The sequence below is a fragment of the Podospora pseudocomata genome, chromosome 5 (genome assembly GCF_035222375.1).
Source record: "Podospora pseudocomata strain CBS 415.72m chromosome 5, whole genome shotgun sequence".
In the NCBI taxonomy this organism is placed as follows: Eukaryota; Fungi; Ascomycota; class Sordariomycetes; order Sordariales; family Podosporaceae; genus Podospora; species Podospora pseudocomata.
The window spans coordinates 321,917-338,297 of NC_085889.1; the positions used below are offsets into that span (position 1 = coordinate 321,917).

The following is a 16,381-nucleotide window of genomic DNA, read 5'->3' on the forward strand; positions in this document are numbered from 1 at the left end:
AAATCATTAATTCTTCCTACAGCACTCCAATTTCTGTTTGTCACAAGTACCAAGCTGCACCACCTGCCACTCTGTCCAAGACATAACTATAACGCTGAACTTGGTCAACATCATCCCGATCAAATTTTCCCATGCTGATGTGCATATGCCAACAATTACTAAACATCACTCCGACAATGACGTTTGCGCTTGGGTTATCTGACATTCCAACTGAATCCGACCCGGCCCGTGCCAAAAGCGGCCAGCTTCCGAGCTCGAGTTACACCGCCCGCTTGTCACTCTGAGACACACAACCCCTCCGTCATTTCTGCTGGAAAGAATAATAACAAGATCCTGATCTTACTTACGGCTGAGGTTTGCATCCCTCCAAATCCTCCTCACACACCACTCCGTCTTCCACCCAAAATTCCCACAAAATGTCCCACCTTCCGTGTTTTTGCTACAAAGGATTTGGCGAAGAGAAGCGTCAGGAGCTTTGGTACAGCCAGGCTGTGCGTATCGGAGACCAAATTGAGTGCTCTGGTCAAGGTACGATTGCTCAGATCTGGTCTACCCTCTTCACCAACTAATCAGCGACAAAACAGGCGGCTGGAACCCCGAAACAAGCGAAGTCCACAAGAGCTTGTCCGACGAGTTCGACCAGGCGTTCAAGAATGTCGATCTAGCCCTTCGCACCGCTGGCGGAAAGGGGTGGTGCCAGGTGTACAAAATCCGTGTGTATCTTACCATCATTGACGACGAAGCGGTTGAGGCGTTGGTTCGCAACCTGAGGACGTGGATGCCGGATCATCAGCCTATTATGACGGCGATTGGGGTGAACAAGTTGGGCTTGGAAGGGATGAGGATCGAGGTGGAGGCTGTTGCTCATGATCCCGAGGGGGCTGCGAAGCATGCTGCGGAGGAGGCAGCTGGTTCGCATTAGGAAAGGGACACGCAGGATGTGCCATCGATAGCATCAATTTACCTTGCATTGCATGTGGTATATTGGTTGGTTTAGTCATAGCAGTGATCTCGGGCGGTGAGATTTTGGACCGAGATTTATTCCAACCAGGCGAATGGAGAGAAAGCCGTGAGACATCCGAGATCTCATCTTCCCGACGTCTTTGTGATCCATACGACGAGGGACGTCCCATTAAGGTTTTGCACAGCCACCTTGGGGTTCCCCCTTTTAGGCAAGTTTCATGTGCTTGGCCGACGCTTCACGGCTTGGACACTCCACCATGTGTACCAGTTGGTCATAGGTAGCATCAACAAAATAGATGGTTCCGAATTTGTCAGCCCATGATAATGTCATCTTTAACATCTCCCATTTAATAAGCCGCCCCGATCTCCCTTGTTTCACAATTAACTTACTCAACCATCCACCTTCGACGCACCAACACCAAATTCGGCGTCATGACCAACCCGTCAGCAGCACCAGTTTCAACCAAGTTCCTAAACGTCCTTGTCATCGGCGCAAATGGCTACCTTGGAACTGCCATTTGCAGCGCCTTTCTACGAACCAACGCTCCACCAACCTCCTTTCGAGTCCACGGCCTCATCCGCCGCGAATCAGCCGCCCACCAACTGGCAATGAACGAAGTCATCCCCATCATCGGCTCTCTCTCCGAGCCCGACATGGTCCGCACGGCTGTCTTGTCCCACAGCCCTGTCTGGGACATAATCGTCACCTGCACCGAACCCTCCAGAGCCACCGAAGCAGCCCACTGGTCTGACCTCTTGGCGTTCATCCAGGACTTGGCCTCGGAATCCGCCTCCCACGGGGTTCGCCCCTTCGTCCTCTGGTCGTCCGGCTGTAAAGACTACGGCACGACAGGATTACACGGTGAAAAGAGCCTCACGCCGCATTCGGAAGACTCACCGCTTCAGTCTCACCCCATCATCCGCGGCCGGATGGACGCCGCGTTGCGCGTTCTTGAGGTGGCCGGTGCCGAAGGATCCGACTTTACGGCTGCCGTGGTGAGGGCTACACCTGTCTTTGGATACAGCGGGAGCTACTACGGCGCTGCGTTCGATTATGCCGCGGCATTTGCTGGTGCCTTCGGGAAAGATGATATCAGGAGTCGAACCCTGGACTTCACGTCAGATGAGGGGACGATCATGCATGGAGTTCACGTTGATGACTGCGGTGAAGGGTACGTGGCCCTGGCGACGGCGGCTCTACCGGACGATGATCGTAGACGGAGAATCGCTGGCAAAGTCTTCAACATTTCTGGGAGGAGATATGAGACATTGCGCGAAGTAGGCGCCGCCTTAGCGCAGGAGTATGGATTCGGACACGGAGCGAGGTTCGGTCTAGCTCAAGACGAGCTGCCAGAAGCGGTTTCTGGGCATAATTGTGGACTCGTTTTTGGCTGGAGCCAATGGGTGAGCAGTGAAAGGATTCGGAACCTGACCCATTGGTGTGACAAACGGTCGCTCTTCTCAGAGAATATCGGTGTCTATAGGCTGGCTTATGAAGCTGCTGTTGAGGCTGGATTGGATGACGTGGAAAAAGTGAAAAGACGGATGGCTGGGAACTGGGGGGATGATCACAAGGCTGCGGAGTAGACCCTTGATCGTCAGACTGCATGTACACAGAGGCTTGACCCTTCGTAGCTGGGTAGCCAGTCAGAGTGTATCGCTGAAATCTGTATTCAGTGCCGGGAACGGACGTACGCCGCTGCTGTACAAACCGCTGACTTTCGGCGGTATTATGGATCCAGGAATCTGGCACAGCTCAACTAGAAACAGACTGTGCCATATCATAGTGAAGTTGCGAATATCCTCGTGGTCGTGTGGCCGCTTGTGATGGTTGTGATGGGTTATCTGTGAGCCCAAAGACCGCGTGCTGCAGCATATCCGTATGGATAGCTCCGGTCATGACCCAGTAAAATCCACATGCTCTGACTTAGAACAACCTTTGTGTGTTTTGGTTGTTCGAGGTCAACATATGCATCGTGACGCTCTGACCGTGCCATATGCCTCCTTCAAAGAATGTAAGCCTCAAACTAGCGGTGACAAAGCTTCCGGGCGGTGTGCCATATGCTAAACAATAAAATAGGCAAGCATGGTAGTCGTCGGTTGTACGTTTGCCTTGGCTGCATCTTGGGAGCCTCGACTGGTTGAGGCGTTCCCAAAGTCTAAATCAACTAAACTCCGCCCAAGTTTCGTAATGACTCGGGGTTCCGGCAAGGGTGTTCGGTGTGCAGATTGAGTCAAGAGCCCACCAAGGTTACCAAAAACGGTATGTAGATAGTGCGAGTGGGACAACACCTGCTGCTTCTAATTTCTGGGTTGACAGATGTCAGGCACGCAACACCTCGTACTTCTCGCATTACAGGTTGCTTGCACCTCCTCGCACTGCTGCACGTCTTGAACATCTCCCTGTGATGAGCGGTAAGTTTTGCTCTTGAATCAGCTTCCACCTCGGTTTTAAACTGCAGATCCAAGCTCATTTTTCCGCCGGCACATGGAAAAGCGTTTCTTGGTATTTGGTCAGCGGCTGTAGATGAATCTTTCAAACTCCGGGCAGCGGTGGTGTAACCTTCCCAGTGGTGGGCCGTATGTCTCAAATCAATGGTAACAACGCAGTCGTAATTGCTGCATTTGATCTGCTCAGCCTCCTTGCTCCGGGTCCGGATAACACCGTCCACTTCCACATTTGGTGCTGACCACCTCACCCAAACTCGGAAGCTGATATTTGGTGTATAGACTGCAGTGCGACCGAGAATTTGTTTCCCCGACTGTTTGTGGGCTCATTCGCGCGTTCGTACTATGGGACCTAATGAAGCCATTGTGTTTCAAATACCCAGATCCCGGCCCCCCGAGTATAACTGTCCTACGTGGATGCAGGCGTGCATGCTGGTACTTTAAGGCACACATGATTGACCCTTGCAGGCTGGTACCCAACGATCAACAAGATCGACTGTTGAATTCTCAATGTACAGTACGATTCCCAGGGCTGAGGTGGTGACAGGCCGTTCCCGTCCCTCGTGGCGACAGCTAAAGGTAGGGATGCACAAAGCCGGGAGGTGTACGACCGACTTGGACCCGCGATGATGGCTGTGGGGGTCCTGAACCTGGGACAACGTACATGCGGGCAGGCTTCGTATGCCTGCAGTATTGTTGATCATCATGTTGTATGGTATAATAGCTTGAGAGTCTCCCATCCACATGCATGGCTGTTGCTGGGTGTTGTCAATTCCTGGAAAGTGATCAGCGTGCCAGCCTACTAAATTTCCCGGTTCCAGACCTATACCTCAGCAAACTAAACAATGTTTGGTACATTAAACGTAGCGCATGATGTTCGGCAACAGACACCGTTAAAGTTTGTGGAGAACAGAGATCTATCATCGGCACTGAGCCGAAACAGTCGAGGGAAACCTCATGTCTCCTGTGAGTTTTGCAGGTCGAGAAAAGTACGCGGAGCACCCCCCTTGTCAATCCCCATGAAGTATCGAGGCTCACAAAGTTATGCAGGTTCGATGCAGTGGTCAGCCCTCGGGTTGTAATCGATGCCAGGCTGTAGGAACCCAATGCAGGTACCCTCCGCGTGAGCCACGACGGAAGAACCGAGCCGGAACTGGTGGTGACAAGACTGGCACCGGCACCCAGTCCCAAAAGCCAAAGTCAGATTCAAAGCCGTCGAATGAGCAGGATCAGGGTCTAAAGTTCAGCAAACGTGGAACATCTGAAGAGGGAGACGGGTCAGCGCCAGGAGTCGACCCGCAACTTTTGGATCAAGAGATGAAGAGTAATAGTTACTGGTACCAAGAGTTTGGCGGTCATGGTCTGGCTACTCCCATCTCACCGCACTCTGGTGAAGAGCAAGGCAGTAATGACAGACTGGACGACTGGTTGGACACCAACGGCATTTTGGAGTCAGAATTTCCCTCGATCCCGGGAAGGGTGGACGATTTCCACCATTTCAATATCGACATGCTGAACTTTGGCACTGTGGACAGTGGGAATGACAAATATTTCGATGGTGAGTTGTTCCTTCGTTTTGTCTGCCATCGCCTCATCGTTAGCATAAAAGTTCTGACCGATCTGTGCAGCCCTCAAACAATCAGCACCTACAACTCCGGCTCTTGTGGACTTCCCGGATCACATGGTCCTGTTCGAGGCCCCGGCCTCAATTCCTGAAAGAAATCCACCCAACGAGAATGCTTCCAACCACCGGGAAACGCTCAGGCATCTATCACCATTGTCATCATGCCCATCGAGCCACAATCCTGCCACCCCATCGACTGCCGAAGATACACAGATGGCGAGTAGGGCCGAGTTATCCGTGATGAGCGGCTCGTGTGGTTGTCTCCAGCTCGCAGCATGTCTCCTTGAGGAGCTGGGTACAAAAGCGGCGGCAGGTGACCGTGACCGTGTTCGGATGGATGTCTTGTTGGGCGACTTCCGCGATGCACTCACACAATGCACTGACATTCTTGATTGTGAGCGCTGTGTTGAGGCACGGGAAATCAACATGCTCTTGGCCATGTCTGCAAAATACACGAGCACAATGTGCCAACGATTGGCAGTATGTTATGCAGACCTCAAGCGAGCTCGGAGCTCGGAGAAAGATGGTGGAGGAGTGGGGGACTTGAGGTTCTCGACGTACCAGATCGAAAGTCTCAAGGAGCAAGTCGAGGTGCTTGGCTGTCTTGTGATGGTCCAGATAGACGACTTTGCGCAGATAATCGCGAGGTTGAAGACACGCCCGGGCATTCGGAAGGGACACTTGACGCTGCTGGCGGAGGCGAGGAACAAGGTCAACGCCTTGCAAGTCTTGTTGCGTGGAAGACAGGATAGTTCGTTTGTGAACAGTGTAAATAATATGTATTAGATCAGATACCTATCAACGACGTGGTCTTGCTGCGATGGAAATGTGTTGTTGTTGACCCGTAGCCGACCAGCATCTTTGCCCCGCTCTGCCTGGTGGGTGATTGGTTCTTTCCCAAAACACCGCACCTTCCGCTGAGTTTTCAGTTTGTTGCCTGAAAAATAATGAACAAATCACGTCATGTTCCTGTCAATTTCTTGCACGAGCTAAAATGCTGCGAATCATAGAGAATTTCGACAGGATTGAGAAAGGCTCAGGTGTCAAAACAGCTTGAGGGAGCGTCACAACCGAGGTACGTTATATGACAAGGTCATCCAAGGGCCTGAAGAATATCCAACATTTAAAACTAATTCTTGATCTTGTAACTCTACATCATCTATGTGTCTAGGTTATATCTAACACAAAATCCTCTGGCTATCTGTCTACTGTCCAAAGCTTTACATAAAAGAAGTGTTTATACAGGACCAACCTCCCCGACTAAAGATTCCAGTGCGCAAAACGATCGCTCATCCCAATAGCCCAGTCCAAAGCCCTGATCACCTCTTTCACCTCGCTCGGCTTCTGTGGTGGCTGGTGGCCACCGCTGTGCACCATCTTCTTCGCCAGCTTGGGCTCACAAACAGCATACGCCACGTCCGACATGGCCCTCATGAAGCTGTAGTCCTTTTTTCCCGCGACATGAACAGTCGGGATCCAGATCTTCTGCTTGACGAACGAAGGGTGCATAATCCTTGGCGCTAATGACGGATCACCCCCGGCCTCATAGATGCTAAGGTCAATATCCGGCAAGAGGGCATTATTTTTTCTGGCCTCTCCCACGGTGCGATCGAGAAGCTCGACAAAGACACGCTGGTCCTGATCGACTGCTGAAGGATCCGTTTGATCGCAGAGACTCTGGATAACCTCCTCACAGACACCGACATCGGCGGAGCAGGGGATGACAGACGACATGATCAAGGCGAACTTGAAAGGGCGGAGTTCATTCTGCGTTTGCTTTCTGTGGAGGTAGGAGAGGGCGAGGGCACCGCCTTGGCTGAAGCCGAGGATGCCATCAAAGGGACCGAGGTCGTCAATTGTCCTGTCGAGGTGCTCATGGGCTTCGATCATTTGTTCTGGTGAGTACCCAGCCGTGTGGGAGAAGAAAGGACCATCGAAGGCGGCCATGCCTGTTGATTGCGATGTTAGTTTTCCGCTACTAAACTCAAGTACTTGTGGTTGATCTGAGGCACTTACCAGGACCTCGCTCGCAAGGGAAAGGCCCATCCACAAAGACAAAGTCAAAGCTTGGATCGACTGCCTTGAGAAATGGCCGGAGCTGGGCCTCCAACATCTTCCCCGAGCTGCCTACTCCGTGGAGACACAACACACGCATGGTAAAGGTTGGTAAGAATGATACACCAAGGAAATGCAACAAACCGTTCAAGTTGAACGTTGGAAAGTAAACAACAGAGACTGAAAAGAAATATGAACAGGGCTGACTGAATGGGGAACTTGCATACAGATAGCCCGTCGAGGAATGCTCGCTTGCAGGCTCTGCGTACCTGCTGCCCATTACCCCATTTGGCCCTCTCCGTCACACAGCCACCCGGACTTAATGTCGGACAGCCAAGCCTCACTCGCGAGAACACTGCATCAACTCGGTCCGTAACACTTACAGACGGGTGGACTGACGATCACTTTTCACACAGAGTCGCACAGTACTGTCTGGATATGCCTTCGTGATGGGAGCAAGACTTTACAAAACGGCTTCAATGTCTCCCCATGGTCCGTCTTGAGTGACCAGGATCCGACAGAGATAGAGCAGGTATCAGAAGACAAACAGAAAAAGCTTCAGCCCGCAGCAATGGATAACAGTCAGCAGGAGCCCATCGCCATCATTGGCGCTGCATGCCGTCTCGCTGGAGAGGTCTCGTCCTTGGGGACCCTGTGGGACATGATCAGCAACCGCAAGACTGGTCATGGCAAGATACCTGCTGAGAGGTGGAATGCTGATGTCTGGCACCATCCTGACCCAGACAGGAAAGGAGGTGTAAGTTAATCCCTGAAGAAAAGTACGTTGGCGGTACGTGTTGACTGACTTGGTAACCAGATTGCCGTCAAACATGGGTACTTTCTCAAGCAAGACGTAGCCCACTTTGATGCGCCCTTCTTTTCTACCACTGCCAAAGAAGCGGCAGCAATGGACCCCATGAAGAGACTGCTTCTTGAAGTCAGCTATGAGAGCATCGAGAATGGTGAGTTTCCTTTGTGCCAAGGGGCCAACATGATGCTGACATCTACCTGCAGCTGGAATACCAGTGGAGAACCTCATGAACTCACGGACAGGCTGTTATGTGGGTTGCATGACAAACGACTACGAGATGCTCTCACTCCACGACATACATGACATTGGTCACAATGCTGCGTCAGCAACGAGCGAGGCTATGACAGCCAATCGTGTATCGTGGTTCTTTGGGCTCAAAGGGCCTAGCCTTACCCTGGACACCGCTTGCTCGTCCAGTCTGTACGCGCTGCACCTCGCATGCCAGTCGCTGAGGACGAAGGAGACAGATTCGGTACGTTGAATCTCTGTCCAACTTCAGTCCCTCACCGTGGTATGATGTTCTGACCTTGCTGATAGGCACTTGTTGCTGGGGTAAACCTTCTCCTTGTCCCCAACACCATGCATCAGCTCTCAGCGATGCACATGCTCAGCCCGGAAGGGATATCACACACCTTCGATGACCGAGCGAACGGTTATGGTCGTGGCGAGGGTATTGGCTCCCTCATCGTCAAGCGCCTCTCTGACGCTATTCGAGACGGTGACACTATCCGGGCTGTCATCCGCGGTACTGGTGCGAACGCCGACGGCAAGACACCAAGTATCACACAACCGAGCTCGGTCGCTCAAGCTGACTTGATCAGAGACACTTACGCTGCGGCCGGTCTCCCTCTCACAGACACCCAGTACTTTGAGTGCCACGGCACAGGCACACCAGTTGGCGACCCGATAGAGCTTGAAGCCTTAGCCACAACATTCGGCGTGGCTCGGAAGGAGGTTGGCCTTGGCCCTCTCTACATTGGTAGCATCAAGCCCAGCGTGGGCCACACCGAAGGCTGCTCTGGTCTGGCAGGCGTCTTCAAGGCTATTGCTTGCCTGGAAAATGGCATGCTCGTTCCGACATATGGCGTTGAGACCATCAACCCCAAGTTGAAACTCAAAGAGTGGAATTTGGCGTTGCCACAGGAGACAGCACAGTGGCCTACCCCTGGGCAACGCCGGATCAGCGTGAATTCGTTCGGATTTGGCGGCGCCAATGCCCACGCAATTCTTGATGACGCTCACCACTATCTTGCCGAGCGTGGGTTGGCAGGAAACCACAACACCATCGTCTGGGAGCGTGATGGTGCTTATGCTAATGGACATCACCCAGTAGCCGACACGCCGCGGCTGTTCCTGCTTAGCTCCAAGGACCAGGCCGGCATCCCTCGCCTGGCTGATGCTTACGCAAAGGCACTTGGCGCCGCTCATTCTGCCAAAAAGGATTCCCACTACCTCAGCAACCTGTCGTACACTTTGGCTTCCCGAAGATCTCACCTCGACTTCAGGAGCTTTACCGTTGCTTCAACTTTATCGGAGCTGACAGAGAAGCTTTCTAAAGGGCTTCCAAAGATTAAGCGCTCAGCCCGACAGGACAACAACCTGGTCTGGGTGTTCACAGGACAAGGAGCCCAATGGTCAGCCATGGGACGGGAACTCCTCGGCAACCCAGTCTTTGACAAGAGTGTCCAAGCCTCACAAGTCTATCTGGCCAATCTCGGCTGCGCCTGGGATGCGGTCGAGGAGCTCACCAAGACAGCTGGTTCCAAGATGCAGTTATCTGAGTACAGCCAGACGCTCTGCACTGTCCTCCAGGTCGCCCTCGTCGATTTGCTTCGGTCTTGGGGGATCAAGCCTCGGGCCACAGTTGGACATTCGAGTGGTGAAATCGGTGCTGCCTACGCCGCGGGTTACATCAACCGCGCTGATGCCGTCAAAATTGCCTACGTCAGGGGTCTCAGCTCTGCAACGGTTACCAGACAAGGAGCAATGTTGGCCGCTGGCCTTTCCCGTGAAGAAGCTAACGAATATTTGACAAAGGTCCCAGCACAGTCTGCGGTCATTGCTTGCATCAACAGCCCGTCCAGTGTTACTCTGTCGGGTGATCTTGATGCCATCCATACCCTTGAGAAGCTGATTTCGGCTGATGGCAAATTTGCGCGGACACTGAAAGTGAAGACGGCATACCATTCTCCTCACATGCGCGCCGTTGCTCAAGGCTATCTCGAGCGTATTGGCCACATTGATACCACTGCCGAAGGGGCCGACGCCAACAAGACAGTAATGTACTCCTCGCTGACTGGAAAGATCGTTTCACCAAAAGAGCTCAGTGCTCAATACTGGGTTGCCAACTTGACCTCCCCTGTGGAGTTCTCGGCAGCGTTATCAGCCCTTCTCGCCCACACTGTGGCATCCACCACTGGCCGTGGAAGACCAGTCCCCGTTCGCTGGGGCGGCATCCTCGAGATCGGCCCTCACTCCGCACTGCAGGGGCCTGTCGGTCAGATCATGGCAGCGAGCAACTCGGAAGCCATCAAAGAGATACCCTACATGTCACTGCTCCTCCGTGGCAAAGACGCAAGAGAAACATCACTCTCTGCTGCTGCTCAGCTCTGGGCTCTCGGCCACACGGTTGAGCTCTCTGCAATGGTCGACTCCTTCGACCTTCCCGACACAAAACTCCAGCACAAAGCCTTGACTGACCTGCCCGCCTACCCTTGGAACCACTCCCGCCGCTTCTGGCACGAGGCCTACATCACGAAGTCCAACCGCTCCCCCAAATTCCCCAGAACTGACTTTCTGGGCGTCCCGGTTGACATGCAAAACAGCATGGAGCCCAAATGGCGCAATCACCTCCGTATCACGGAGAACCCCTGGATAGAAGACCACAAGATCACCGGAACAGTCCTCTACCCCGGCGCAGGGATGCTTGTCATGGCGTTGGAAGGTGCCCTCCAAGTCTCCGACCCAACAAAAAATGTCCACGGCTTCCGCTACAGCAACATCCGCTTTGAGCGCGGCCTCGTCGTCACAGCAGCAGATGAACCCGCAGTCGAAACATCTCTCAGCCTTCATCCTGACCCTAACATCCCCGGCAAGTTCGGCTTCACAATCTACTCCACCACCGGGGACTCTTGGACTTGTCACTGCCATGGTACAATCTCCCTCGAGTACGACGCCAGCGGCTCAAGCGAGGTAGAAGACGCAGGTATAGCTGTTGACCCCTGGACCCTGCACACGACCAGATACAAGCAGCTCTTCTCCGACCCTGGCGCCGAAGAAATCGACGTTGACGAGTTCTACGACCAGCTCGAGACAATCGGCATGGAATACGGGCCCCTATTCCGCAACGTCACTTCGCTGTTTGCAGTCCCAGCCCAACACGCCGCCCACGGCGAGGTCATCATCCCAGACACTGCCTCCGTCATGCCCATGAGCTTTGAGTACCCCCACGTCATGCACCCCGCGACAATGGACGCAATCTTCCATTTGTTGCTGGCAGGCTTCAACGACGGCCGTCCCATCGACGAGGCTGCAGTGCCGTACAGCATAGACGACATGTTCGTTGCCAGCGAGCAACCCCACGGCGCCGGGTCAAAGTTCCTAGGGTACGGCCAGCTGACAAGAAAGAGCGGAGGTGGCCGCGAACTGGTGGGGGATTTGGTGATTTCGGACGAGAGGTGGTCTGGGCCAAAGATGGTCATCAACGGATTTGCTCTTCGCCAGGTCACATCTGCTGATGATGCTGGAATTTCCGGCTCCCAGGAGGACACTTTGAAGAAAAAGTGCGCTCGTGTCACTTGGAGTCAGGATACCGACTTCATCAAGACAAGCGAACAGCTTGTGGGTGTGTCGACTGATGCGTCGTTACCAGCTCAGCTGTCCGCTTGGTTTGATCTCTTGCAGCGCAAGAAGGCCATTGGGGAGGTCTTGGTTGTTGTGAGGGGACAATGTCCCGGCACCTCGGAGATTGTGGGCGATGTGTGGCGTCGTGTCCGCAGCCGTGAGGGCTTCCAGAGTGTCAAAGCTGTGTCAACCTCTGACTCTGGTGTGGAACAACTCCGTGCATTAGTTCCGAATGCTGAGCCTGTCGATCTGTGGGACATCTCTGGCGACGCCGAACCGCCCGCGTCAAGCAAGGGTTACGACTTGGTCTTGGTGATTGGAACCGACAGCTACCCCGACTTCTCCACGGAACTGCAGAAGCTGGCTCTCCTTCCGCAATCTCATATCGTTCTCATTGGCGAGAAAAATGTTGAGGCCTTTAGCTCAGAGGGGCACCAGTCGTCTCTCCACCTCCAAGGGAATGGCGATGCAGCGGTGGTGTTTTCATTTGCTGCTGAAGAAGCCACAGTTCCGCTGGAAGTCTGTCTTCTTCTTCCATCTCCCACTTCCAAGCAAACTTCAGCGTTGGCCTCCAATCTCACAACAGTGCTCTCTGCTAGTGGCATCAACGACATCAACACCATCACCTTGTCTGACCTCAGCACCCTCGACCTCACCAGCAAACACGTTATCTCCCTACTCGAGTCCGATAAACCCTTCATCTACTCATGGAACGAAAACGAATTCACAAGCTTCAAGTCACTCATCTCCTCCGTGGACCATCTGTTCTGGCTGACCCATGGCGGTGTCCTACAATCATGGGCAGGAGGCGTAGAGTTCGCCGCAGCTCAAGGCTTGCTTCGTGTCTTGCGCAATGAGTATACCCTCGCATCCTTGCCCCATCTCGATCTCTCCACTGGCTTTGACAGCACGACGCTCTCAAGTGCCGAGCTTATCGCCTTCGTGTGGCGGGCTTCGCTTTTGGAGGGGGCCGAGATGGAATATGCCGAGTTCGAAGGCAAAGTTCACATCCCTCGTGCTGTGGCCGATGTCGGATTTGACGGGGATTTGCAGCTTGCTGATGGGACAAAGCAGCCTGTCCTTGGACCTCTCAAGGGCGGTAAGCCGCTGAAGCCGATTGTCGTAGGGGCTGAGAAGATGATTGTCTGGGTTGAGGACGAGGAGGCATCACTACCGCTTGGTATGACTGAGGTGGAGGTACAAGTCGAGTTCGTTGGGCTGAGCAGTGGCAACACCTTCTCGCTGACTGGCACTGTTGACGATGACTCCATTACTGTACTCGATAGGTGTGTGGATGCAGTTGGTGTGGTATCTCGTCTCGGAGGCGGAGTAAACTCGCTCGTTGTTGGCCAGCGTGTTGCTGTCTTGAAGGGACATGGGTGCAGAACTCACGTTCGTCAGGATGTCAGTTTGGTGGCCCCCGTTCCGGATAGCATTCCTTCAGAGAAGACCGCGGCATTGCCAAGCGCATTCATTACTGCTTTGTATGCCTTGTCTCATGTCGCAAGATTAGACAAAGGTCAGACGGTGCTCATCCACTCTGCTGCCAGCGCTCCAGGACAAGCAGCCATTCAGATTGCTCAACACCTTGGAGCTGTCGTCTTTGCTTTGGTCAGCTCCAAGGGGGAGAAAGCCATCCTTGTGGAACAGCACGGCTTACCTGTGACGCGCATATTTGATGCTGGGTTGCTGAACTTTATTCCCGCTATTAGCAACGAGACAGGGGGTCGTGGTGTCGATGTTGTGCTCGCGAACGAGGCAGATGCTGCTGTTTCGTCATCCCTGGCCACGCTTGGTGATTTTGGGGTCTTCATCGATCTCAGAAGCAGCGAGTCTACCGGCAGCATCAGCCCTCCATCCGGCAAGAAGAATGTATCCATCGTTCGTGTCATCATGGACGGCGTGGCTCAGGCAAAGCCTCACATCGTCAAGAGCCTGTTCCAACAAACCTTTGACATCCTCTCAACCAACACCATCAGGCCCATCACACCTACCACCGTCTTCTCCGCCAGCGATGCTTCTCAAGCACTGCAAACCGCCACAACACAAGCTCACGGGAAAGTTGTACTGTCCCTCCAAGGGAGCCCCTCAGTCCTCATCCCTCCCGCCCCAGCCCCTGAACTCCAACTCGACCCCTCCGCAACCTACATCATCGCCGGCGGTCTCGGAGCTTTAGGTCTCAACATCGCCGACATGATGATCGCGCAAGGAGCCAAGCACCTCGTCTTCCTCTCCCGCTCGGGCGGTACGAAGAACCAATCCGACCTTGCCCGCCTCCGTTCCCACGGCATCACAGCCGAGGCCTTCCCTTGCGACGTCACCAACTCCACCTCTGTCTCCAAGGTCTTCTCCCACCTCCGAAGCGCCAAGCACAAAATCGCTGGTGTGATCCAGTGCGCCATGGTTCTGGAAGATGGCATCTTCGATAACATGACCCATACCAAGTGGTCCCGCGCATTTGCTCCCAAGTCGGCCGGCTCCCGGAACCTCCTTGCTCAACTCTGGCCAGATGAGCAGCCCTTCTTTATCTTGCTGTCGTCAATTACCGGTGTGATAGGCAACACCGCCCAAGCAAACTACGCCTCAGGCAACACGTTCGAGGATGCCCTAGCCCTCTGGGCTCGAACCCACCTTCGGATTGCCGCGACAAGTATTGACGTCGGGTTGGTAGCTGACTCCTCTCACTTCACCGAGGCAGGTGAATTCGGTGATTTGGAAGGCTACCTTCACCGCTACCAACACGGCTGGAATGGACTCCAGACCACACTCGACGAACTCCGCGTCGTGCTCAAGTCCATCATGAGAGGGAGCACCGCCGACGGTGGCAACATTCCCGCACAGCTCGTCCTCGGACTAGGTGACTCCCTCATCCGGGATGAGAACGGTACTGGCTTCGCAAAAGACAAGAAGTTTGAGCTGCGGGTCGTGAAGTCGGACAAGAGCGGGGGTCAAGCAGGGGGAAAGACGGAAAAGATCGGGGAGGTGTTGAGTCGAGCGTCGAGTGTCGGTGAGGCGGCTGCTGCGGTGGAGGAGTACATCAAGTTGCAGATTGCTGTTGCGATTGGGGTTGAGGTGAGCGAGGTTGATGCGCAGAAGCCCTTGCCGGAATTTGGAGGTACGTGCCCCACGTCGACGTGTGAAATGTTTAATCGGGATACTGACATGGGTACAGTGGACTCGCTCAAAGCGGTTGAGATCAGGAACTTGTGTTTGAGGGAGATGCAGAGTGATATTTCTGTGTTTGAGTTGTTGAGTTCGACGCCCGTGGCCGAGCTTGCAGTCAAGATTGTGACGAAGAGTGGGCTGGTCAAGTTGGATGCTGAGGCTGTCTGATAGATTTTGGAGAGGTAGAGGAGATCGCTTACAAAATTAGTTACCAGGGAAGTACCAGGGGGGAAATAGGCGTTGGTGATAGACGATAATAGTTCATAGATAGCGGATACACATCTTGAATTGTCCCAAACGCCACCCAACCTTTCGAGGTTCAACCACCAGGCTCAGACATCCTATGATTTGAGAATCAACACGGAAGTGCCGAACTCACCTGCGTCATCACCTGCCTCTTTGGCCCAGAACAGCTTCACCCCTCCCAGCTCTTGAAGTCATGAATCAAGTGAGCCTGGCATTCTGAGATATGGATCCTCGGATATAATCAAGTTGTTGCCGGAAGCCATGTTGCTGACTGGCCAGCATGATACGAGCTTCTTGCAATGGTACAAAAGAACTGATGATGTGGAGCAGTGTAATCTGTATTGCAGGAACCATGGTTAACTATTGAGTCAATATCGGTTCAGCATCCCATCGGGACCGAGTCCAAAGCAACTCCTAATTCTTATCAACTTTATTGCGCATTGTCCTTCTTACGGCGAGCACACGTCAAGTAGAAATAGCCATGTCTCCCCTCCGAGCAATCCCAATATTTCCTCATCCTCCTGTCATCTCCAACATTTGAGTCCTCACTACCCTAACATTATCACCAAAGAAGACCCAACATGATCCCCTCATTCATCTTCGCCCTCCTCTCACTCCCTTTCCTTCTCAGTCGGATCTCCCCTAAAGCCAGTCACAGCAGACCTCCACAGCGCAACCAGCACCAGCAAACGCCTGGCAGTAGAAGGCTTCCATTTCGTCAGCTGCGGAATCAACTACTCAGTCCTGGTCGTGAGTCCTCTCCCATCCCATCCATGTATATCGCAAACACTAACCACCCAAACACGCACCAGTATTGCGCCAACGACGGGGACTGCAACCATAATCCCAGACCCGGCGCCGGCGGTGACTGCAACCCCACCCCCAACGGGGGCTTGACAACCTGGGAGATAACAGGAAATTAACTCCCTCTTCCCTGGGAAATATGGAGTTAAATGGGACTTTGGGAGCGATTGGCGGATCAAGCCTTTCAAATATCATGTTGGGTTAGTAATTAATAGCCCCTTTCCGTATTATCTTACACCGATACGTTCTATTTTTGCTAATGCGAATCGCTTCCTGCTAAACACGCCTATCTAGCAATCTGCAGCGACATTCAGATGGCCTCGTATTCATAATCTACAAGGACAATCAACACAAAATGTACGTTGATGGGGTTGGAAACCAGTGTCGTTCCATTTATTTTGCCCTACCCTCAACGGAAAGAG

The 16,381-nt window shown here is 53.4% G+C and overlaps 5 protein-coding genes across 5 annotated transcripts; 4 read left to right on the top strand and 1 right to left on the bottom strand.

Annotated features, from left to right (window-relative positions):
* Positions 1-158: 158 nt before the first annotated feature.
* QC762_502120 (uncharacterized protein) lies at positions 159-994 on the top strand. Its single transcript, XM_062890637.1, has 2 exons — positions 159-528; positions 585-994. Exons 1-2 carry the CDS (start codon positions 417-419, stop codon positions 920-922), a joined length of 450 nt encoding a protein of 149 aa, XP_062741529.1. The 5' UTR covers positions 159-416; the 3' UTR covers positions 923-994.
* Positions 995-1,395: 401 nt separating this feature from the next.
* On the top strand, positions 1,396-2,550 carry QC762_502110 (uncharacterized protein; the record flags this gene model as incomplete). Its single annotated transcript, XM_062890636.1, has 1 exon — positions 1,396-2,550. The coding sequence occupies one exon, from the start codon at positions 1,396-1,398 to the stop codon at positions 2,548-2,550; it is 1,155 nt and encodes a 384-aa protein (XP_062741530.1).
* A 1,644-nt stretch (positions 2,551-4,194) lies between these two features.
* On the top strand, positions 4,195-5,853 carry QC762_502105 (uncharacterized protein). Its single transcript, XM_062890635.1, has 2 exons — positions 4,195-4,969; positions 5,040-5,853. Exons 1-2 carry the CDS (start codon positions 4,456-4,458, stop codon positions 5,819-5,821), a joined length of 1,296 nt encoding a protein of 431 aa, XP_062741531.1. The 5' UTR covers positions 4,195-4,455; the 3' UTR covers positions 5,822-5,853.
* Positions 5,854-6,178: 325 nt separating this feature from the next.
* QC762_502100 (uncharacterized protein) lies at positions 6,179-7,370 on the bottom strand (the record flags this gene model as incomplete). The annotated part of the gene is made up of 2 exons (XM_062890634.1): positions 6,179-6,984; positions 7,052-7,370. The coding sequence occupies 2 exons, from the start codon at positions 7,368-7,370 to the stop codon at positions 6,296-6,298; spliced, it is 1,008 nt and encodes a 335-aa protein (XP_062741532.1). The 3' UTR covers positions 6,179-6,295.
* A 115-nt stretch (positions 7,371-7,485) lies between these two features.
* On the top strand, positions 7,486-15,389 carry QC762_502090 (Type I Iterative PKS). The gene is made up of 5 exons (XM_062890633.1): positions 7,486-7,847; positions 7,908-8,052; positions 8,105-8,373; positions 8,439-14,859; positions 14,917-15,389. Exons 1-5 carry the CDS (start codon positions 7,662-7,664, stop codon positions 15,075-15,077), a joined length of 7,182 nt encoding a protein of 2,393 aa, XP_062741533.1. The 5' UTR covers positions 7,486-7,661; the 3' UTR covers positions 15,078-15,389.
* The last annotated feature ends 992 nt before the right edge of the window (positions 15,390-16,381 follow it).

Bases quoted from the DNA above. Each gene is read 5' to 3' on its own strand.
- QC762_502120 (XM_062890637.1), top strand. From the start codon at position 417: ATGTCCCACCTTCCGTGTTTTTGCTACAAAGGATTTGGCGAAGAGAAG. The intron at 529-584 runs GTACGATTGCTC...GCGACAAAACAG, and splicing joins AATTGAGTGCTCTGGTCAAG to GCGGCTGGAACCCCGAAACA.
- QC762_502105 (XM_062890635.1), top strand. From the start codon at position 4,456: ATGCAGGTTCGATGCAGTGGTCAGCCCTCGGGTTGTAATCGATGCCAG. The intron at 4,970-5,039 runs GTGAGTTGTTCC...CGATCTGTGCAG, and splicing joins GAATGACAAATATTTCGATG to CCCTCAAACAATCAGCACCT.
- QC762_502090 (XM_062890633.1), top strand. From the start codon at position 7,662: ATGGATAACAGTCAGCAGGAGCCCATCGCCATCATTGGCGCTGCATGC. The intron at 7,848-7,907 runs GTAAGTTAATCC...CTTGGTAACCAG, and splicing joins ACCCAGACAGGAAAGGAGGT to ATTGCCGTCAAACATGGGTA. The intron at 8,374-8,438 runs GTACGTTGAATC...CCTTGCTGATAG, and splicing joins GGACGAAGGAGACAGATTCG to GCACTTGTTGCTGGGGTAAA.